Source organism: Vicugna pacos, chromosome 23, assembly GCF_048564905.1.
Source record: "Vicugna pacos chromosome 23, VicPac4, whole genome shotgun sequence".
Lineage (NCBI taxonomy): Eukaryota > Metazoa > Chordata > Mammalia > Artiodactyla > Camelidae > Vicugna > Vicugna pacos.
In genome coordinates, this window is record NC_133009.1 from 4,111,662 (window position 1) to 4,135,918 (window position 24,257).

The 24,257-nt window shown below is 42.7% G+C and overlaps 2 protein-coding genes across 8 annotated transcripts in view; one reads left to right on the top strand and one right to left on the bottom strand.

Annotated features, from left to right (window-relative positions):
- The window catches only part of PFKFB2 (6-phosphofructo-2-kinase/fructose-2,6-biphosphatase 2), a 26,069-nt gene extending 15,714 nt beyond the window's left edge, over positions 1 to 10,355 (bottom strand). For 3 of the 6 annotated variants that reach the window (XM_072948322.1, XM_072948321.1, XM_072948317.1), the window contains exons 1-6: positions 8,951 to 9,051; positions 7,760 to 7,870; positions 2,072 to 2,197; positions 1,026 to 1,122; positions 532 to 598; positions 320 to 394 (exon numbers count right to left, since the gene is read on the bottom strand). In XM_072948322.1, the coding sequence (XP_072804423.1) occupies positions 320 to 394; positions 532 to 598; positions 1,026 to 1,122; positions 2,072 to 2,197; positions 7,760 to 7,847 (453 nt within the window). In that variant the 5' untranslated portion in view covers positions 7,848 to 7,870; positions 8,951 to 9,051. The other 3 variants (XM_072948318.1, XM_072948319.1, XM_072948320.1) reach the window with 3 other exon arrangements.
- On the top strand, positions 10,245 to 13,089 carry YOD1 (YOD1 deubiquitinase). Of its 2 annotated transcripts, XM_072948323.1 has the most exons (3): positions 10,245 to 10,448; positions 11,038 to 11,197; positions 12,208 to 13,089. In XM_072948323.1, exons 1-3 carry the CDS (start codon positions 10,245 to 10,247, stop codon positions 12,909 to 12,911), a joined length of 1,068 nt encoding a protein of 355 aa, XP_072804424.1. In that variant the 3' UTR covers positions 12,912 to 13,089. The 2 variants fall into 2 exon arrangements, with proteins under 2 accessions (XP_072804424.1, XP_072804425.1); XM_072948324.1 differs by lacking the exon at positions 10,245 to 10,448 and having other exon boundaries at positions 10,686 to 11,197.
- The last annotated feature ends 11,168 nt before the right edge of the window (positions 13,090 to 24,257 follow it).

Genomic DNA, 24,257 nt, shown 5'->3' on the forward strand with positions numbered 1-24,257 from the left:
CTGCTCACTAAGAGCGCGTGCTCATACCTGCCCCTCCCCGGCCACCACATCCCCAGGGATTTTCTTTCATGAAAGTGGCCTTCAAGGCCTTGTCATTTAAAAATAGCTCTTACCACAACCCCAGGGTCTCATACATACAGGCTAAGGGTCTGAGAAAGGACCTGAAAGAAAATACTCACGGACTGGGAGTAACGCGCCCAGAGGAGAGAATCAGATATCCAGTCCTGCCCTCACCCACCGGAGTCAAACAGGCCTGCCTGGCCCCGCTAACTGCCCACTCCGCTCACCCCTTACCCTCCCGCTTGGAGTCAGATCCTACCTTGAAGGAATTCTCCTCGGCAAAGTTCAAAATCATGTCCCTCCTCTCTCGAGTGGTATTGGTGGCATCGAACACCTGGGAAGAGAGCCCGCGAGGTTGATGAGCAGGGACCGAGACATGGAATCCCACCGAGGTGGACCCAGGGTGGGGCTGTGCAGCCAAGCTGCTGAAAGGGTGGAGACCAAGGTGGGGAAGAGGCAGGTAAGGCTCACCGCGATCTGCCCGCTGTCCTCAGTGAGATACGCCTTAACGTCCTCCAGCGCCACCAGAGCACACTGTCTGCCAGGAGAGCGAGGACGTCAGCAAGGGGCCTGGGGCAAGGCCAGGCTCAGGCACAGCCAGAGACATCAACAGCTGGGTTGCCACAGGAGCCACATCCCTTCCTGTTTAGTTTCCCCACTGGTCAAAAATTGTCCCTAACTGGACCCTTCACCTTCCCCACTGAGACCTCACCTTCCTGTATCTCTCCCCTTCCCCAGCCCCAGGTATGTATCTTATCCCCCTGGAGATGTAGCCTCCAAGCATATGTGCAACTTCCTAGCCTGGCTCTTCTACCCACCCCAGCCCAAGGTGACCTGCCCAGCAGAAAACTTCCACTTAAAATCCCCACAGCATAGTTACTGCAAGGAAAACCAAGCCCCATCACATCTGGTCCCACGCCAGCCAAGAAAGAGCTGGCCTGGAGGCCAGGCCTAGGACCACTCACCGGCGGATCTTCATGGCCTCCTCGTTGTCATGTCGGAAGAAGTCGTAGGACTTATAGGACTTGACTGCTTGACGCCGATACACCCCCAGGTTAAACACTGCAGGAGACAGCCACAGCATTGGGCAGTGAAACAATACGATGTCCCAAAGGGGACTTCTTGGTCTAATGTCAGAGCGGCCAAGGGGGCAGAAAGCACCGGGGCACGTTGGGAGCAACAGCAGACTAAGAACCAAGTTAAGTTCGAGTTCTGACTTACTAGACTTTGGACAAGCCTTAAATTAGCCGAGTTTCTGTTTGGTTGGTTTTTTTAAATCTTACAACAGCTTAATTATTTTTAAACACTTTTACCATGTTACGTGTTTTTGAACACTGGGGTCTTAGGCTGACGAATGTCTTCCATTCTACTGTGCATACAAAGCAGAATGCAGTCCACTCAGAATTTCATCATCTTTGAAAATTCTTACTCTGGGCACAGTATGTTACAGGACCTGTGACTTCCTCTGCAAATATTCTGAAGTGCTATTATTTATTTTCCAAATGTCTTCTACATTTGTATCACTGATTGTTTATTGTGAAAGTTTTGATATTCAGATGTTCGAGTGGTTACTAGTCAAAATGTGTGTCTGCACAGCCTCCTGGTTGGTCTACAAAGAAGGCACATGGGCAACTCTTTCTTTCTTCTTGTTTCTATTCTGCCCACATCTCCATCCTTGCACGAGCTGTTAAATGGCCTGAGTTTTCATTTCCTCAGCCGCTTTGGCTATTCCACAGGGGTACTGCTAGGATTAGAAGAGATGCTGTAGATAAAGGGCTTTGGAAATGCAAAGCCCTATATTCATTTAATTCCTAATACGCTTATCAAAGGCCTTCCCTCAAAACTAGGCCAATCCAGCCAGGCCAGGAGGAACAAGTGTCTGGACAGGGAATAAATCTAGGAAATCAGGAAGCAACCACTCCTGCTGCCAGGAGTACCCCGTAACCCTGATGCCAGGGAGAATAAAGGAGCGGACCACTTCCTTTCCCGGGGAACGAACGGCTGTACCTACCTTTGGTGGGCACCCCAATCCAGTTGAGGTAGCGTGTGAGTTTCTTGGACACGTAGGTTTTGCCCCGGGCTGGTAAACCAATCATAACGATGAGGGTCGGGGAGTTGGTCATGTAGGACGCCCACGCTAGAGAGAAAAGAAATGGAACAGAACTAAAGGACGAGGGGCCGGGTAAGGTTTGTGCCCTGGGCTAGGAACCTCATGGTCTGAATCTGGTTTGACCCTCATAAACCTCAGTGAGGCCAGTATCCAGGAAGGCAAACTGAGGAGATACTGGGTGAACCCTGCTCAAGGAGAGTTAAAGAGTCATGTAGACTCCCAGAGGGTAACCAAACCAAGACACGTCTCTCCTACTCGTCCAAAGTCTTCACAGGGCTACCCAAGGTGGAATGAGAAAAAAAAAAAGTGGCAAAGATTAGAAAGACAGTAACCATGAGACAAACAGTAACACAAAAGTGTGTAGCCTTGAAGGAGGGTCTTGTGCCTGGAGACCCCACCAGTGTGGACCTGAGCAGGCTCCTGTAACAGGTCCAACAGAGCTTCTACCCTGAGGATCCCATCTTTTCCTTGTAGAGCCACCCGCAAGAAGTACTTTCATTAAAAAGAGTCTGGCCTCAATCTGTTTTGACCGTTGCACTCAGACTACGAGTTTCAACCAGAATTCTGAAACCATTTGACTATGGCAAAGCCTGCCTGACACGAGCTGACTAGACCTCAGGGAGCTTTGTGGTAGCTGGCGCATGTGGGCATCATGGCCAGCCTGCCTCAAAGGCCCGAGTAAAAGCAAGTTTAGAAGCAGGAACAGCCGCTGGCCTGCCCTTCCTTAGGAAACTGACTTCAGGAATGCTCGTTTACAGAGACGGGGCTCACTAGACAGATGGGGTTGACTGGATGCTCAGGACAGGTGACCTCCCTAAGGACACACAATGAGTCATCAGTAGAGCTGGCTCTAGAATCCGGATCTTGTGCTTCCTAGGCAGCTTTTCTCCATAAAAAGGGCCTCCAGTTCCTCCTCAGCTTGCTCCCAGGGGCTGGCTCCTCCCTGCCCATCCTGCCCCAGACGAGAGGTGGGACAATGAATGCCCTGCACTGCTGCCAGCCACGTTCCTGAGACCCAAACTGAGCTCATCTGGGAGGGCTCAAGCTCTGCTGGCTGCTGTGTCGGAGGCCCTGCATGCCGATGGGATGGGAAAGAACTGCTTTCACCTTTGTCTTCCCAGCACTGCCTTCCAGAAGACAGCCCATGAGTAGTCGCTGCTCCTCTGCCCTGGCACAAGGTGACCCTGGAAGGCTAAGAAATAGTTCAGCCAAACTGGGGTCCCTGGAATGGGAAAGTCATCTTTCATCTTTTGAGAAGGGAATGTGAAATGATCTCAAGGAGGAAGTGAGCAGAGGGATGTGGGTAGAGAACAGACCTCAGAAGGAAGAAAGTTTCCGAGGGGTTTTGGCAAGAAGTACCCAGAAGCCAAAGAGGGGCCCTGGCAGTGACAGAGGGGCGCATGCTCCGACTCGGGACAGAGGGCTTGGGTTTCAGTCCTCTCCCCACTGTGCACGTGGAAAATTCCCAGGCCTGAGCAGGAACCTCTCCAAGGTAGGTAATGAGCAACAGAAGTGATTTACATCTCTGTCCAAACAGGGAGCACAAAGACGGGCAAACACCAGGCTGCAGGCTCAGCTGATGTTACTCCCCAGTCTCTGACCCCTAATATGCAGATCTGCTTTGCCCGGGATCAGCTGCCTCAGGTTTCAGGAGTGAAATCCTCCTGAGTCTTCACTTTCTCCAGCCCAGCGCCCCTCTTCTCAATCCCCATGGCTTGGCTCATTACCTTCATGTCTAGTCCTGCTCTGTCCACACCTTCCAGCCCATTAGCCACTTCCCCCAGAGGTCCTGTTACCCTCCCTGGAGCTGAAAATGAGCCATCCTTGGGAGATGCTCTGAAGCCAAGCAGGGAACCAGCTGCTCCATGTTTACCAAACTAGACAGAGAGCGCTAAGAACAAAAGAGAACTCGGGGCACAAAGGACGCCCCAGGGTAGCCCCCAGCAACACACCTCCCACCTCTGCCCAGAACACATCTGCACCACACCTGCTGCCACCAGGGCTTCTCCTTTTCCTGAGGACAAAACTAAACCATCTTCCTATCTCAAACTGCCACATCAGCAAAACTAGGAACATTCTGTCCTGCCTGTTATAAAACACCATCACCACCTTAACCTGAACAGTAGGCACCTCACACTGATTAATTTCAGAGACAATGTAACATACCCCTCACTTACAATGGAAAGCTGTTTCAATCCTGAAACCCTCTCCTACCTTCTTTACACAAGGTGGAACTCACTTTCTCAATCTTATTTTCCCTTCATGAACACACTTACAGGTAATGAGAGTTTGGAAACTTCCCTCCTGTAGACAGCAAACCTCAAGCCCAGAGAGAAGGGAAGAGCTTGGCCGACAGTCCCCTCAATAGAAAGTCAAGGTCAGGGCTTTGATCAGACTCCTGGTTTCGTGATTGCCCAATCAGTCCCAGTCACCAGCTCTTGTCAGCACCTAAGGAAGGGAGCCATGTGGCCAGCACGACTCTGCTCTCTAATCTAATCCTGAAGGTGGTCTAGAAGACCAGTGGTTCCCGGCTGTCTCCTGACCAAGGTCTTCTTCCACTTTTTGGTCTAAATAGCCCTAACATTTGGAAATGTGCTGCCCTTTAAAATGTGCTTCAGTGGCAATATCTTCTTTTTATTCCTCAGAAGTCATAAAACTGCTGATTATCCCCTGCTATCTGACTGGTAGTCATAAAACAGCCAAGTTCTACAGCCAGACACTTCGAAAGTTAAGGTTTTATGTAACCCGCGCAGCAATAGCTGATAATGCACAATTTCTATCAAGCACTTTGAAATATGAAAACCAGTTAACAATTCAGAACTTTTGAGGAATGCTGATCAACAATCCAAACGTGTCTATCTTTTCTCCTATTATTTCTGTAGGAAAACTTGCTAGCACAAACGTGCAAAGATGTATACGCAAGGATGCTCACTACAGCACTGTTTGTGATGGTGGAAAATTGTAAACAACATAAATGTCCATCAGGGAGAGGCTGGCACAGCCATATGACACAATTCTATGCAGAATGAGGTGAATCTAAATTTACTGATGTGAAAAAGAATGTCCACAATATAGTATGTTAAAAAAAAAAGAGGAAACGGCAGCAGAACAAAATGTGTACAATGCGAACCTATTTTCATTAACAGGACACACCAGGATATTATTTGGAAGGAATCAAACTTAACAGGGACAAGAAAAATTGTAAGAGCTTTCTTGCTTTTTCCTTTCTTTCTGTATTGTCTGAATTTTTCATGAAGCTGTACTGCTTTTGTAATTAGAGAAAGATTCATAGGAAGCTTGTCTGTTCCAGACCTATTCAAAATATCAAAGAATGAAAGAAACAAAGAAAGAAAAGCATGTAGACCTCCGCCCCACTCCCAATTCCTGAAACCGGTAATCTGAGCACCTTAAAGGCACCTCAGCCAGTACCACCCCCCTTCTTCCCATCCCTGGAGCAGCTGAAATTCCGGTAATGCTCCTTTGGAAGTTTTGGCTCCCTCAAGACATTCTTCAGCTGTCCAGCTCAGGCACTTCTCAGCCTCGAAGTCAGCCAACAACAGGTGTTAATTAGCAGCAATAGGATAACGAGTGAGCTATTAATAAAGCAACTGCTGGGTGTGAACACTAGGCAGCCAGGAGAGCCTGTTTCAAGATACAGGCAGTAACAGAGACAAAGGAAATAAACTAAAACCTACTCTCATAATGCTGTTTCCCCTGTGACTATGGCCACCAGTCTCACAGTCCAACCATGAGGGGAGGAGAGAGTGGGGTAAATGAATGACAGCGGCTTCAGGACCACCCAGTGTCTCCAGGGAGTTGGGGAGAGGGTGGAACTTGGGAAGAAGAGATCAGAGCCTATAGAAGGAATTAAGAGCCTAGAGGAAGCCAAGAGTCCTAGGATTACTGCTTCCTCGGTTAATCAAAAACTCTCATAGCAGAAAAACTTCAGAAGAGCTTTAGGAAGGCAGGTAGGAGATTCCCATGGAGGAGAAAGCTGAACTCAAAGGACTGACACTGGGCATTGCACAGAGTCAGAGACCCCCACAGTGATCACCCCCCCCCACCAGCTTTCTGTTCTCTTTTTGGCTCAAGTGTCCTAGTAATACAAGGGCACCTCTCTTGAAGATGTGCATCCCATATCTCCAAATCTGGGTGACAATGCTGCCAAACAAGAGGAGAAAACATTCTTTACTAAAAACACCATCTTTCACAGGGCTCTTTTAAATAGTGAGCTCCCAGAACAGCATTTAGAGTATAATTCAATGTATATACTGTTTCAGGAATAAACACAACATGCAAATAGAGTCACCAATGAAACATGACACATCAACACTCTTCCAAGTGCTGCCCTATAATATTTACTCACTCAATTCTCACATCACACCAGGGGTGGGGCGGGGATGGAGGTACTACTAGTATTCCCATTTTATGAACAAGTAAATTGAGGCGTGGAGAGGATAAGCAACTTGTTTAAAAGCATGTGGCTAGGAAGTAGTAAAACCAAGATTCAAACCCAGGCAGTCTGACTCCGGAGGCTGCACTCAATCGTCGGGCTATACTAGTTACCTTCCCCCGGGGTATTTGTGCTCAGTACCTGGCTTCCTGCCCTGGCAGAGAAAGAAGACCCTGATCATAAAGGTGCACCAACCCCAGTCCCCAGTATCACATCCAAACAAGCTGCCTCTGTTGCAGCCCAAACCCCAGCGAGCCTCATCAGTGTTAGGTGAAAAGAGACGATCATCGTTAATCATGAGACTGACAAAGGCATGACATCAAGGTTGAGACTCTAGGGTAAACTTTGAACATGAGATGATTCCAGGTCTCATGCTAGTTGGCTGTTTCCACCTGCTGATATATATAACCACTGAAGTGAGAAGAACTGACTGACAAGGTTCCAAAGGAACCTGGAAGCAGGGGAAAGAGTTAGCTTGCCTTGAGGTTCCCCCAAACATCTGATGACCAGTTGCCCAGGACCTTTTGGACCAGGCTATGCAGTCTTGCAGTCCATAGGATGCTTAGGCATACAGATGCATGGGGACAGGAAAGGGTACTTCATCTCTCTGCAAACCCACCTGCTGCCTCTGTCTAAAAGATTGCCATGGAAATGTTCCCATGAAACCTGTGCCCAGAGAAATGAACCTCCAGGGAAAATAGTTTGCAAAGTGTAAAGGCTAAACCCAAGAGCAGCATCCTCAAAAAACTTAACCCAAGAGATAAAGGGAAACTGTTAACAGTATCAGTCCCGAGTAATTTCTGCACCCTACCACTCCGCCTGTCCCACTGCGTGTACAGTAATGCTTCCTCTAACTTTCAACATCAATCCAGTGTGCAGATACCCCCAGGAGAGAGAGAGATTTGGTTAAAGAAAGCAGTAAGAAAATGCTGGGCTACACCATCTAGCCCCAAGGACAGACGTTTCACTGAATCTACGTGTTTCAGACAGGAAATTCTCCTGGTAGACTTTGTTTTAAATTCCCTTGTCAAAGAATTACTTCTCACTCCCACCAAGCTGCAAAGTCTAGTATTACAATTATATTCCTGAGATAAAATCCCAGCAGAGAGCAGCCCCTCCTCTTTCTCAGAACTCACAACATTTCTTCTCAGACATTCGGAGATTTGACTTGGTTTCATAGCTGTTGTTGTTCTGTTCTGAGGATAATGCAGAATTCCCAGACATGGCAGCTCTTGTTCAGGGGATGTCTGAAAAGGACAAAAGGGGTGTAAGGAAGGGAAGGAAGGAGACATCCCTCAAAACCCTAAAGAGGATCAGCAAGGTATAAGTGAAAGAACCCTAGGCCAAGAGTCAAGTCCAGCCCTCTTTCTCCCAGCTAACAGCTACATGCCCTAGGATAAAGTTATGACTGTCCCTGGCCCTCTGTTTCCCCATCTATAAAGACCTACACCAGAACCTTGCACGTATAATGCTGACATAGGAGTTTACATTCGCATAAATCATCTCCTTCAGTCCTTCCAATAATCCTGTAATAAAACACATTTGGCTACCATTATTACGTCTCCCCATTTCACAGACTGAAAAACTGAGGTTAATCAAATTAAGTTAGTTCCTGACCTCAGATTCCAGTTTAAGAATCTGGGGACAGTGGTGGCAGCAATTAGAGGTGGAGTGGCCTGCGAACAGATCAAGTCCATTATCATCAAGTAACTGCAGTCCAATGGTAGGATTCAGTCCTGACAAAAATGAGAAGTGGGAAAATCTCAAACATGTCTCCTGAAGGAAAAATTGTAACTGAACCCGGAGACAGCCCTATCACGTCATCATTTCTCCACTGGTGCTCTCATTCTCAAGCCCTTGTCCGCACCTTCTCCCCATCTGTGCCCTAGGAAGCAGCCTATGGAAGAAACACTGGGGAGCAAAGAGGCGGTAAATAGCTTCCCCAAGGTCACCTGCAGAGTGAGGGATAAGTCCTGACCTGAACTGGGGCAGGAGAGCCCAGAGTCCACTCAGCAAAACCTGACAAGGGACTCGTGAGGAAGGAAGGTCCTACTGTTTCAAGGACCTTGCACGGTTCTTCCACAGACCACACAAATCCTCTAACCGAGGCTTCAGCTGCGGCTCCGGGTCCCTAAACGTCCGCACTCTGGGCGATGCCCGGGGGCCCGCGCTTCCCCTAAACAACGAGGCTTCATCTTCCCCCACCTCATTAGGGTGCACGCAACCTCCCTCCTCTCTCCCGCCTAGATCCTACAAGGCGCTGTACAGCTGTCGCTCGCCCCAGGATCCCTCCTAAGAGCCCTTCCGGCTGTGGCCCCAGCACCTACCCGATAAAGCAGCAGACCGGAGGCAACCGACTGCGGCCGGGGTCCGGCACACCAGTCCCCGGCGAATCACGTGCCCCTGCCTGGCTCCGCCCACTCCCGCGCTTGTCCTCACCTGGGGAGAATCATCCACCAATCGAGCGCCCGCGGGCTCCAGGGGGCGGGGCTGAAATCGGAATCGCTGACGCTAGCGCCTAAAGGAGGCTGGAGCTGTGGAGGTTGGTTGCATCGTTGCTTGGCAACTAAAGGGCTGGGGGCGGGGTTTATAGAAAGCGTCACTTTCTCATACTCTCGCGAGAGAGAACTAGTAGCCGTCTAGAGAGGGTGTGACTTTTTGGTAACCGGAAAAAAACGTTGTGGAGATTAACGCTTTCCTCCCTGAATTCCAGCGGAACGTCGTTAGAGCCATAAATTGGAACGTTAAGCGTTAGAAGGTGCTTTGCTAGAGTAAACTATAACAGTACTTAAGCTGGTTACATCTTAGGGTGTTTGCATATTCTTCCCTTAGGTTAGGCACTGTAAACTAAGAAAATCAACTACTCTCACCACTGAACCAGGAGCTTCCCTAGACCCACGCACATACTGCAGTGGACTTACCACCTTACTCATTCTCCCTCCTACCACCCGCGCTGTACCGTCTGTTCTGGTCATCTTGAAGAACCAAAGAGGAAAATTGCGCCGGGAGAAAACTGGGTCATGAAAGGTGTGAAAAGACGCAGTTTCCATAGAACTTATTCAGAGGTAGAGGCTTTTACAGTGTAGACGAGTTTGCACGTTTCAAATGAACTGTTCACAGTTGCCCCCAGGCCCGTTTGATGCTTGATTCTGTTGAGAAACCTCCTCTACGCAGGGAAGACCTTGCTGCTCTAGATACAGGATAGAAAAAGAACAATGAGTATGAATTTCTTGGAAGAAAGAGAAATTTAGAGATATTTTTACTCCTCTTTCACCAGGGGATTAAATTCATCCTTTATAACAACGCAAATAGTATTTTCTCTTTGAAGCTTTTTACAACTCCCAGTATGTTATGGTTGCCCTCTCTGTGCCTGTACAACTGCTTTATCCATTCAGCAAGTTTTTACTGAGAATTTATTCGCGAAGCACAGTCCTTCATTCTAGGGATACAGGGCTGAAATCAGTCACATAATCTAGCATTATTAAGTTGCTGTGAACTTCAATGGTTATGTGTCCTTTCCACTCCACCCTCTCTCCCGATTACGTAAGTACTTTGCCATACTAAAGGCAGGAATGTAGTCGTCTTGGTATTTGTATACCTAGAGCCTGAACTGGAATCTGGATGACACACGTTAGTCCTCTTCATTCCTCTTCAGTATACTGCCACCACCTCCTGAATGTAGCAGTTGCCCTTGGCCCAGATGCTGACATCATACTGCGCTTTCTGAATGTGGCAAATGGAAGTTTTCAAGTTACAGTCTTACGGAGGTGGAAAGGCCAGTCGCCCGGCCCCCTTAACCTCAATGAGTCAATGTTTGCTGCAGCGGTGAGTCTAGTCACGAGTATCTGCTTGTTTCTGGCAGGTCCTTTGACTCACTGACCATTCTTGGCATTCGTTTGCGTTCCGAACTATGATTCTGTTTCTCCCGGTGTAATTTGGAAGCTTCAATTTAATAATTTCCGACCTAAATGCAAGGTTACATTCCAATGTATTCGATTCAGCAACTCCTTCCCCCGCCTTCTTCCCTTGAGCATATATGCTGCCGACGCAGAGGGCACCTCACTCGCTCTACAGGTAGCAAGACCAGTCGCACTACAGGAATACGAATAAATCTTCATCCTTTGCCTCCGGAAGCCGAGCGGCTGGGAATTGGTTGTCACTTTAAGACCGTGTTGAGATAGAAACTGCACCAGAATATCGCGAGAACTGTGACAGCCAGTGACTTCTCGCGATGTTTGGCCCGGCAAAGGGTGGCCATTTTGGAGTCCGTCCGGCGGCTGGTTTCCCCGGCGGCGTATGTCAGCCTGCTGCCGGGACCAAAACTGGCTCCGCGGGTGTCTGGCCTGTGGGCGGCTGGACCGACACGATGTGGCGGCTCCGCTGCAAGGCCAAGGATGGCACCCATGTCTTGCAGGGGTTGTGCAGCCGGACCCGGGTGCGGGAACTCCAGGGCCAAATTGCCGCCATCACCGGGATTGCTCCCGGCTCTCAGCGAATCCTCGTCGGATACCCGCCCGAGTGCCTGGATCTCAACAACGAGGATACAGTTCTGGGGGATTTGCCCATCCAGTCAGGTAAGGGAGCCGAGGCTGGGGCTAGGCAGAGTCCTGGGAGGACGCAGAGGGGCGTGGGGAAGAACAGAGATAGTCGGCGCAAGGTGGCTGTGGGGCGGCTGGGGGCTTTGAGGACAAGGCTAGGATAGGTTACAAAACAGAGAACTCTGACGGAGGCCGGGGCGAGTGTCCAGCAACGATTACTTGACTTTATCTATGGTTAGAAGAGACCGGGAGGGCCCAAGTTGTGTGAGAAGCCGAAGGCTTGGAGTCTCCTTTCCTCGGTCCGCTTTTTGGTCTGTTTGGAAAACATCTCATTCATTTTGTTTTCCCTCTGCGTCCACAAAACTATTTTAAAGGAGGGAGGGGGTCGCTTGTTTTTTCTGTCCTGATGGCTCTTTTCTCCTGTATCAGTGAGAAGAAAACAGCAGTTCTGAAGGATATAGGATACTTTTTTTTTTTTGCTTTCCTGGTTCATTTTTGCGATCACCCCCATTTATATTTTGACAGATGTACTTGTTTTAGAGTTTGCTTTGACACACCCACTAAGGCCCTTTGAAGTTCTAAACAACGGCAGTTATTTCTGTCCAGTATTAAAACTTGAACAGCAATACTGGTAATTAAAAGCTTTCCACTGTTGCATCAAGGATCTTGTAAACACTAAACAGGGTAGATACGTTAAGTTTCCGAAGGACGAGAACCCCCTAGTGGCCTAGTCTATGATAAACACCTTTTGGAAGATGTGTGCTTTTAAACTGCAGAGAGCAAGCATAAGAAAATTTTGTTCTTGAAATGTATTTTTTTAAGTGTATAACCCAGGCCCCTTTACTGAATTAGGTGCAACCCAAAGCATTTTTCTCTTTGTTCTGTTTTCATCTTTATGAAAATTCAGATGAAAAGCTGTATTTTCCCTAGTAACTCCAGCTTATACTTTAACTCCTTTGGTTTGTATTTTACAGACTTGGTTAGTGAACACTCAGTTTCAACTATAATTTTTCTGCAGTTCTGGATTTGTTTTTTTTTTTTGACAGGCGACATGCTGATCGTTGAAGAAGACCAAACCAGGCCCAAAACGTCACCTACATTTACAAAACTTGGTGCTCCTAGCTACATCAGGGAAACTTTGCCTGTGCTTACCAGAACGGCGGTCCCAGCAGACAACTCTTGCCTTTTTACCAGTGTGTACTATGTTGTTGAAGGAGGAGTTTTGAATCCAGCTTGTGCCCCTGAGATGAGACGTCTCATAGCACAGATTGTAGCAAGTGATCCAGTCTTGTACAGCGAGGCGATACTGGGAAAAACAAATCAAGAGTACTGTGACTGGATCAAAAGGGATGATACTTGGGGTGGGGCTATTGAGATATCAATTTTGTCTAAATTTTATCAATGCGAAATATGTGTGGTAGATACACAGACAGTAAGAATTGATCGTTTTGGGGAAGATGCAGGATATACCAAAAGGGTCCTGCTTATTTATGATGGAATCCACTACGATCCCCTTCAGCGTGTCTTCCCTGACCCAAACACCCCTCCTCTGACCATTTTCTCCTCTAATGATGATATTGTTCTTGTACAAGCACTGGAATTAGCAGATGAAGCTAGAAGCAAGAGACAGTTTACTGATGTCAACCGCTTCACCCTGAGATGCATGGTATGTCAGAAAGGATTAATTGGACAAGCAGAAGCAAGGGACCATGCCAAGGAGACAGGCCATACCAACTTTGGAGAAGTGTGATCCATGCATGATGAGGATTGAAGCCTACTACCTCACAGATCCAGAAGGCTCTGGGTTTTCCAATAAGCTATTTGTAACCCTAAAGAACAAAAGAACACGATGCTTGAACCATCCTTTTAACCTAAAACCACTAAGAAACTGAATTCCTTGTTAAGATTAAAATTAGTGTGCAAGTTTACAGATGTGTGTCTACAGTGGTGATACATGCCCTCTTTTTGCTGGGGTGACAGAACAGGTGGTCCTTGCTACCTACCTACTGACACGAACCTGAAGATTGAGTTGTAGTATTATAAACTAGCACCCGGCAGCATTCACTTGGAGAAGAAAGCAGCTTCCTATTTTGGGTAATGCAGAAGGCCTTGGGTGAGGCCACTGGACATAAACCACGGTGTCTCCAGTAATTGAGTCCTTTTAAAAACTCTGAGTTAGTAGTCTTTAAATTATGAATGGATTCCTCAAATGAAGATACTCAGAATTGTCAAAGCTGGTTTCATACTGCAGTTTGGTAGACTTTGTGAACGTGTACTTCACCAGCTACAAGTACAGAACAAGCAGTTTTCACAGGGGTGAGTCTAGCCCTTGAGAATGTTACCTAAAAGCAGGAGTTGGCAGTGCCCACATTAGGGCTTCTAGTGTATAAAAGTAGAATGTAAGAGGGAAAAGGTGCCTGAGCAGCTTACTGAAGCTTTAAAAGACCATTGGCCTCTTGTTTTAATGCAGCTCGTGTATTCATCTTTGTCACATTGCATAAAACTTTAAAATTAAGCGGGATATGTTTTTTTCATTGAAGTTCTTCAAAATTTTAGTGCTCGATTTTTGCCTTTTTACCTAAAGATTCATCTGGAGATATTTAATTTCCTCAAATTTGTTAAGAGCACTTCTTCCAACTCCCCCCAAAATTTTCATGTCAAGTGATAACACTATGCTTTGGTTTGGTTTTTGTGAGCTCCTTTGCTTCCCTAAACAGTGTGTGTTTTCATGCGAGCCTTATCCCACACTAATGCTCTTTTAAAAAATTTCATGTTTCTGCAAACTAGCACTTTGCTTATCCACAATCTTTTACTTTGACTTTTGCGGAGTTTTAAAGTAATGGGGATAATAATACTGAATGAATTTGTTTCACTTCCAAAAGATGACAATTTTTAAATCCTTGCCTTATTCCGCTTTCTCAGAATTCTGCTTCTTCCTAATAATTAGATGCGTAGCCATTTGCTTGGTGGGCTAATCCACAAGGCACACCCTCTAAAACTTAGCTTCACTCTGAGATCTTCCAGATAAAAGTTTTCTACCTCTTTTCTTAATTCTTCTGAAGATCAGGGATGCTAAATTATAATGTGTTATGTATCATCTCACATAATGTGAAAAGGCTTAATGTTGTGAAGTTTTGTTATCTTGGTCTCATTTTTTAATTAAGTGTCTCACTTAGAAAACCAGTGGTGTACTTTAAAGCTCTTACGTCTGTTTTAGCGTACCTCTTGGCAGGTGTTTTAAAATTGAAATTCACTTCTAGCACTTTCACTTGGTGGAGGTGGCCATATAAAATTAAGGAACATGAAACAATTTAGGGGGAAGTATCTTTAAGGAGCAATTCACGAATTATGCTTGAAATCATTAGATAACATTTCCTGAGTACCTTTTGTATGGACAGCTCTTTGCATTAAGGTGTTATAGTCAGTATAACTCAAAAGTGTTTAATTTTCTATTTTACTGAGCCTTAAAAATAGCATTTGTGAGCTTGTGATACTTAATGTTTGGCAATCATAATATGTACAGAAGAACATGATTGAAAATCTCGTTGTAGCTGTCATCTGGTCTAAAGGATTTTGTATCTCTTATTTCCCCCAGAAAATATTAAATTTAAAGCTGTAAGTTAAGAGTATACCACTGGGTAACAGCCATCAATTTGAGCTTTATGCATCATTATTCATAAACCTTGCCTTCCTTTTTTAAGTATTTCAGGGGCCAAACTTGATATTTGCTTACTGGAATTTTAGTGATGTCTATTCATGCAACAAATATTTATTGAGTAATTTATAATTTACCAGGCATATATTGATGTGTTTCCCAACATAAATTTCTGTCACTTTAAAATTGAGAATACTTTATCTACATTTGATTTTAATTTAACAAATGGAAGGAAGTACAACCTGATATTTTATAAAATTAAAACTCATTTTAAGTGTTTTTGTTTGCATATTTAAGCTTATGCTGTGATAACAAGTGTCAGACATTTATTCAGGAGATCTTGTTTTATTTCTAATTTACATATTAACTAGGTTGTGCATTCCTCAGTTAATCACTGATAGATCACTCTCAATAATGACTTTTTAACTTAATCATCTGCTGAAATTCAGCACTAGGATTTTAATGTTTTGATCATGGGAAATTCAAGATGAAGCACTATTTGCAGACCATTTGATTTAATTATTGGGAATTAAAAACCTAAACGTACTTATTGTGAACTCAAGCTTCTAAGCCTCAAAAGAACTTAAAGATTTTTTTAATTGCACTTATTATACTCTGGAAATTAATTTATTAGTGTATGTAAATTCTAATCTTGAGAATTTTGTAAACCTTGCAGCAGGATTAAAATGAATTTTTTCTTAAATTTGCACTTGAGCAGAGTGAAACCCTTCTTCCTATTCATTCAGTTTTTGACTGCCATACAAGAGTTTGTTTTCTTTTTTTAATTAAAATAAGGATAGTTTACATTAGTAGCAGAATGACTGAAGATTGTGCTTTCCGATCCCCTACTCTTCCCTTCCCTTACTCTTCTTTCCCTTAGCCGTCTTTGGATTTGTAGATTAGATACAGGGCCATCAAGATACACTTCTGGATAGAGTGATTTCAGAAGTTCAAATGTATCTCTCTGGGAATTTTGTGATATGATAGCCCTGTGAAGACATCAGTGTGGTACATCTTCTGTGAATGGTTCATGGTTGATTTCTTAATTGATTCCCATGGATGGATAATGAGCACAGTCATGTGGTATCTTGGAAAGTTTGGGGGCTGGTCAGCTTGACCCTGTTGACAAAAACTAATACAGTCACGCCACTTGATTATTCCATGAAGTTCAATTCCCAGCAAAGTCATAATCAGGAATGAATTAACGCTGTATTACTTACCTATACATGCCTCTAAATACCCAGACCTAACTTGCATTTGTAGCTTATTCTTTCCATCTTGTGTAGGCATTAAAACATGAATGTTGCAAGTTATCCTAACTGAACAGTTTTCTATGTCCTTTTTGAAAAAGTTGAATGGGGAGTATACAGAATTAGCAGAGTGATTTTTTTTTCTTTATGAATCAGGTGGCCTTCCTAAATTTTCATATATTAAGATTTTTATGTTCTTTCATGTGTTGAGAACATGCTTTTGTTATTGTTTGCAGCACTTTAAAAATATGAAATAAAAGTTTACATGTCAGCCCTCTCCAGGGATCTTATCCAAGATATTAAAATGTAACTCTTGAGTTGCTAACAGTCAGCTCTTCTAAATCAACAGTTACCATCAGTGTATAGTGTATCCAGTGATACAATATGCTGGTGTTTGGTAACAGTAGAACTCGATTTCAGTAACTTAGAAGCACGCTTTGTCCCTAGCTTTCAAAATGTTACTTATTTCTGTAATGTGATTGTTTATTATTCATTGTACAATGCGGTATTCAGATTTGTCCTTGTAGCACAAAGATGACTACTACAATTTTTAAAAGATTAGATCCTTAAAACTCTTTATTGTTTCTAAGCAAACTTATTTTAAGGGAGCTGATTTTTGAGTCAGAGGTTTTAAAAGTATCACGTATACGCAACATTTTTAAGTATAAAGTGAAACACTTGATTTGAATAAGCAAGTTTATTAACTAAAGATGTTTTCTTCTAAGAGTTGAGATATTTCAGCCAACTTAAAAATATTATTAAGACTTCCCTGACTGAAAGGGTGTTTTTTTTTCCATCTTCTCCAAAACTTAGCTGACATTTTGTTTACAGTGCTATGAATATTTGACTTTGAAGAAATTATTACATTGATACAGAATTGTGGGGTGCTGATTTGGGTCTTGGCTGATAGAGTTTAGAGATTGATAACCCTACTGTTTTAGAGTAAAGGGAGATAGGGGCCAGAAAATGAAGTACCACGTAAACAAAAGAGATCCTCAAATGAGTGCATTCCTAATCCTGAATTTTGCTTTTCAAAAAAATTTTTAAGCAATGCCTTTGTGTCACCTTAACCCCCCTTGCCCATTTCTTGGCATAGAATGTAGCAAGGCCACAACTGAAAAGCTTGTCAGTAAAATATAAAACCACAAATATAAGCATTTTGCTATGATGCCTTTTTATACTTGTTTTTAAAATTACAAACCTACATCTAGAAGTTTAGGGATTACAAACCTACATTAGAAGCTTAGGGATAGTGAAGATATGATTTAGTTAAGCTATAAGTAAATAAATTAACTTAAGAAAGGTTTACAATTTCTACTAAGATTACATGAGCCTGACTTCGTAACTAGTATAGGATACTTGGTTAGCTATAGCCTATAATTTGCTTAAAAGGACCAGGGCACCTTCTTGTCAGTTTCCCAGTTCACCTTGGTGCCATCGTGACATAAGCTGTTTACAGGAAATATAATTTCCTTAGTGAAGAGTAATTTTTTTTTCCTTTAAAAGGGTGTTGAATTAACCTTAAAATATAGCTTGTCAAAAGGAATAGGGGGTAACAGTAGTCCTATATTTCCTGTGTTAATGCAATAGAGGTTGAAATTCCTGGAGCAAAAAGAAACCCACCAAACCATCAAATTTAGAGCTTTAAAATATGACTTGAAAAGTAGTAAGGAAGGACAAAACAGAACCAAGTTCTGTTTCTCTTGGTGTAAGAAACTATTTTTTCCTTAATGAAAATGGACAGTGCTTTCTTGTTTTAAAAATATTCCTTTGTTTATTTGCCATCATTTTTTCAAAGTTAGTGCACTGCTGCTACCTGGGAGATGTCTAATTTCATTTTGTACAACTCTTATGTGATTTTGCCTTTGTCATTAAGATGCATTGATTTTATTTATGAGGTGTATAATTTTAAATACCTAAATGCTATTGTATGAAGTGACTTGTTTTGAAGGAATAAATGAAGTGAAAATATTGTTGTCTGAGCATATTTGGGGAAGGGCAGAGGGCCAGTGAACAGCTGCTACACTTCAAGTTACGTATTTATTATCAAAAGCTGATAGACAACCACTTTGACTTGTGTGCCAATTTCTGCCAAGTCTCACGCTGTAGGTGGAAACTTAGTGACTTAGAAAGAAGAAACATTTTAGTTTCTCATGTCAAACACCAGAGGGTATCTGAAATTTCCCTTCTTTGACTCTTGATTTTCTGGTATGCAATCAGCTCCTGAAAGTTGTAATTCAGCGTCTGTTGCTGACAAATTGTCAAAGTGGAAAGGCTGCAAGTTCCCTTTCATTTATAATAGGCTGAGATCTCTGTGAACTTAGATCTGTTTGGAAGCTGCAACATCTCTCTGGGAGAATTTACTTGATAATTAATTATTCACAATGTCAGCATTTAAATATTTGTTTGAAACGACACTGGGATTCTTGGAATTGGCCAGGTTTCTGCTAACTAAATTGAACTACTTTTATTTCCTTCTCATTGAAAGCTTTAAAATTATGGAAGTGGAACCATAATGCAATCTAATCAATTTGTTCACCAGAACAAAGGATGTGTTTGGGAATTGGCATAAATCCAAACTTAGAATAAGTCAAGCCAAACCTCATACGAAAAGGTTTGTAAGGAGTCTCATGTGGTTGTATCTTGTTCAACAATTAACTGCACCCATAAAGCAATGCTTCGCAAACTGTTCATCACATTACCTGGCCACTTTTAGAAATGCAGATCAAGAAAGAAATCAGAAATAAATGAGGCCAAAAATCTGTTATAACAAGCCCTCAAGGCAATGTTGATGCATGGTGGAAGTCAGAACCACAACTATGACCACAGTTACTTTAACGCATCAGTATCAACTTCCAGAGACCTCTGATGGCTTCTGTCAGCCCTATGGCCTTAGCCTCATGCAGTCTATCTTAACCCACTACTTAAGATAGTTATTAAAATTTACAGATAGTATAAATCCAGAGAGGGCTGATAGTACAATAAATGACAATTCAAAAACCTTAACAGGCTGAAAATCCTAAAATCAAATAACTCATAAATGTGAAGTCCTGCCCTCAAGTTCTAAAACAACCCACTGTGTGAGTCCAGCGAGAATAAAACCTGGTTTCATAGTTGAGTTGACAAAGAAATAGCAATAGTACTTAACTATAATTCTGATCCCAACAGGGTGATGTGACTGGGGCTGAAGAAATAGTTGCATTTTAATTGTTAAATGAGCTTTAAAAAGAAGAAGCAGCAGCAGCAGCAGCAATAGTGTTAACGCATCCTGCTTTAATCACATTGCATAGGAAATATGGATGAGATTTTGCCTGTAAAACGATGGGAAAACGAAGGTTTGATAGCTGTCATGTTGAGCTGAAGGAACTGTAGAATGTACCCAGAGAAAAGGGATAGCAGATTGATGGTGATGGCCAACTTCACATTTGGAAAAGCGTTATTTGAAAGATGAATTAGATTTATTCTCTGAGGCTCTATAGGAAAGAACTCTGACCAATAAGGGGTGACCATTACGAAGTAAAATTTACCTTAAAAACCTAACATAAATAGAAAAGAGGATGCTTTTGAGTATTGCAATGTAACTTCTGCCTTATGAAAAATAGTTACAAGTTGTTATGCCCCAACATCTTGAAAATTTTGTTTCAAATGCTAGTTGTGAAATGAATAATTACAAAAAGAACTTCTTCCCTAGAAAAAAAAAGTATTTGAGGTTTTTTTTTTATTTTTATTTTTCTCTTCCATCCATTAGTGTTTGGAAAGAAGTGGCTTGCACTCATATTTAGTAATATGGTGGAGGCTGCAAAGTAGAGCTTCTATATTTGGGAGTAGTATATACTATGCTTATTTTATTATATTTCTAAAACTAAAATGAGAGATTCAAGAATAGAAAAGGCAGCATCTCAAATAGTTCCTGTATTTAAAAGTTTTTTCTGACTTGTCTTTGTCTCTATTGTGTTCATAGATTTTTGAGGGCATTAATCAGATAAAATCAACTGCCAGGGTATCATGAACATATTTCCCCAAACTCACGAAAACTTTAGTAAGTTCCACATGTGTGATTTAAAAAATAATCGAGAATTCATGAGGAAACAGCTCTGAGAATAAATAGTCCTTTCTCTTTGCTTTAGTACCTGCCTCCCTCTTAACTGTTTCACTGCCTGTCATAAAATTCTTTCCTTACACCAGAAAGAGTTTTCTGAACTTACAATTTCTGTGTATTCAGTTGAAGGCCTTTATTAGTTAAGCTATTAGAGTTGGTGCCACAGTGACTTGGCCTTGCTCTAAAACCCTAATAATGGCCCTCTTAAATAATTGCAGTAGGCTGAAAGCTGTTAATTTGAAGTTGAAGCTTACTCAAGTCAAGTTCAAAATCAATGCTGAGGTTAAATACAAAATATAGAAAAAACTATTCCTGATAAGACCTGAAGTAGCTAATAAAGTAGAATATATAGACATAACCATAACTTAGTAAGTCCGACACAGCTCGTCCCCTCCCCAGTGTCGAGGGAGTTCGTGCTCACTCCTGGGGTGCAGCTCCTTGAGATCCCAACGCACAGTAAGTGTGGTTCACTAGGTCCCAACCATTAGGGATCCTGGACTCCAGTCTCTGATCCCTTGCTTCTGTGGAGCTACCAGAAGCATCCTGTAGCATCTCAGGCAACCATTCTGGAAGAGAGGAATGTCTCCAGAGGAAAAGTGGCCTCAAATGTTGTTTACATCACACCCGACCTCTATCCTCATCCTGATACAGGCCTGGCAATTCTTCAAATTCTTCACCACATTTTCGGCTCCCCACTACTTCTGCAAGGAGGGTTTATCTGAATTACCTAGTCCAGCATTACTGGAAATGGGGGTCCTCAGCAACACCTTTTTTATGATAATCAAGAAACAACTCTACCAAAAAATTGTTTTTAAAAAAAAGATATAATCTTGGAAGTGGAAATATGAAGCAAATGATTTAATAACAATTTTATCATCAGCAATGGAGGAGGGGGAATAGTAAGAATTTGTCAGTATTTATTTAAAACTGTCCAGAAGGAAGAAGTACTTTATCAAGTAACCATGAATGTCTAGCACAGTTCACTTCTATCCTGTTGGATATTTATACTGAATTAAGTAGAAACTATGTCCTTTATCATCGAATGAGAATCATTTTTTAGAGTCTATTATGTGAGGTATTTCACAAAATTATCCATCCTAATTGTGTACAGAACTTTACAACTATAGAATTCCAAACTTCTATGATTTAACTACTTTGCATTGGGATTGATAATTAATTCTCTTATTAATTTTATTGGATTAAATTACTTCTCCCAGAGCTTGAATATTATGGAGTAAACTAACCTTTTTTTAAACCTACAAAACTAAGGAACAGACTTCGAATTATGTTGACTTTCTGCCAAAGTGACTCTTCCCATTAGACCCATCCTTTCACATCGAGCCTTATTTTTTTCACTCTTAATCTATGACAATGAAGACTGAGAAAATTATCTTGAATTTGGCTAGAACAACTAAAGTCAGTTTATCTCAGATAAATTGTTAAGCAGTTTTTAAAAATTCTTGTACGATATGGTATCGAATGCCTCAGAATTACAAAGATAGTCATTCATTCAATACGCATTTGTGATTGTTAATGTTGCTCTAGGAACTACCATGGATGCTGAGAATACATGGGATGGGTGAGGGGAAACAATGCTATAAAGGAACAGAAATAGAGATGCTGTGAAGAGAATACTAGGTTTGGAGAATCTAATCAAAAGTGATTAATCTGGGAAAGCTTTTTTGAGAAAGTGACATTTAAGCTGAAACCTGAAGCATAAATAGGAGTTAGTCCTAACTTATGAGTAAGAAGAACATTCCAAGTATAGGGTATAACATTTGCAAACACTATGTTGCAGGAGAAAATGAAATATTTTCCAGGCAATAGTGTGGAAATAGTGTGGTAAACAGGGAAAGAGGAACACGAGATGAAGTTTTTGAAGCAAGTATTCAGATTTACAACATCCGTAAGCTATATTAAGCACTTACCCTAATTCATATGTACCACATTTATTGGCTTGTTTATTTTGTATTTGTGTCCCCAAGTAGTTTGTCCATGAGGGCAGGGACTGGTTCTTTCTTATTACCATTGTATTCTCAGCACCTAATAAAGAATTGGACACATAGTAGGCATTCAATACTTATTTGAATGAACATATAAATGAATGATGTTAATGTGTAATTTAGGAATATCCAAAGAACATTGGGAGGACATTAAGGCATTTTAAGGAAAGCATCAAATTTATGTTTCTCCACGTCATTTCAACTGCCCTGCAGGGAATGGATTAAGGGGGCAAGAATGGAAATGGAGGACCAGTTAGGAGGAGGCTACTGCCTCATATATATATGACATATATAAATGATGATGTAATAATTATGATAGCATCTTTGAGTGCTTACACTGTACAGAGCATTTTCATTATGTCATGTAATCCTCACAATAACTCTATGGGATATATATTATTATTATTATCTTATGTATTTTGTAGATATGGTTACTTGGGATTAGAGAGATTTGATAACTTCTTTAAGGATGAAAAGCTAATAAATGGATGATAGCTTGGACTAGATAAACATTAATAGAAGAGGATAGTTTTAAGATATACTTTGGAGATAGGATTTCCAGGACTTGGTGACATGAGGAGTAAGAGAGAGGGAAGCATCTAGAATATCTCTCAGGGCTTTTACTCAAGCCACTGGTGGATGAAAGTGACATTTACTGACCCATGGACAAGGGAGAGGGAGAATATTTGGAAAGAATACAGAAAATAAGACTTTAGACATGTTAGGTTTAAGATGTTTCTGAATCATCTGAAAAGATATCATATAGACAACTATAGACTGGAAGTTCAAAAACTATGTCTAAATATTAAGATCTAAATTTTGGATTTCTTGAGCTATAAATAGTTAAAAGATAGAAGAGTGGAAGAGATCAACTAGAGAGAGTTTGTGAAGAGCGGAAGGCTCAGCACCAAACCACAGAGATAAAGGAAAAAGGACCAGCATTTAGAAGTCAGTTAAAGAAGAGCCACCAAAGATAACTGAGAATTATCAGAGATGTGTGAGAATTTCATGTCATGAAATCCAAGAGAAAATAGTTATTTGAGAAACAGAACATGGTCAAACAATGTTGGATATTAGTCAGATGTTGTATGAAGATCAAGTTAGAGGAGGTTTAGAAGAGTCTGTAGAATTTGGCGACCTAGAACTCATTGATGAACAAGAGCCATTTCAGGGAAATAGTGGAAAAGGAAGCCAGATGGATGTGGGTTGGGTTAAATGGGATGGCTCTTTAAAGATAACAAGTTCAACATATTCATATTCATATTATCATTCATATTCATTATTTATATTCATATTATCATTTCACTAAAAGATAATAGAATTTTAAAGGGCATAAACTCCCAAGGATAGAGAGAAGCAAGATGGCAGTGTAGAAGGATGCTCGTAGCTCACCCTCTCCCACAAATACACCAAAACTCACATCTACGGACCTACGCAGCCAACCAGAGCACCTGCTGAACTCTGACAAAACATCGCCCTCTTCGAAAGACAAAGATACAAAAAATCTGGTAGGAGAAAAGGAAAAATGAAAGAAGAAAAAGCAAAACAGTGTGGGACTGGTCCCACAGGAAGGGAGCAGCAAAGGAGGACTGGCACTCGTTCACTGGGCATCCCCCTCTCCAATGGAGAGGCCAGCAGGACGGAGGGGGAACCTCAGAGGCTCAGATCTGTCCCGAGCACCCCTTGACTGACAGAACTGAGGTAAATGGGCACAAAGGGTCCCCACAACACCCAGCCTGAGATGCAAGCCAGCAGCTGGGGCCGGGATGGGCCACCCAAGCCAGGCAGAGAACGGGGGCGGCTGCACTGAGGCAGCCCCGGGGGACTGCAGGGGGCTGCGTGCCGTGGCTGGGAGGGGATACAGAGCAGAACAACCTCAGTCCCCCATAAATTGTGAAAAAAGCAAAGCAACATGGCTGGTGTGCCCTGGGGGGAGGGGTGCCATAGCCTTTGTCTCCTCAGACCTACGCTGCCATTACTGGTGCTTCTCACGAGAAGAGAGGCAGGGCGCAGCCGCAGCCACCACCTCCTCCTGTGCGAGCGCCTGGGCAGGGGCGGGGCCGAGGCCTGAATCCACACTGGGGGCTCC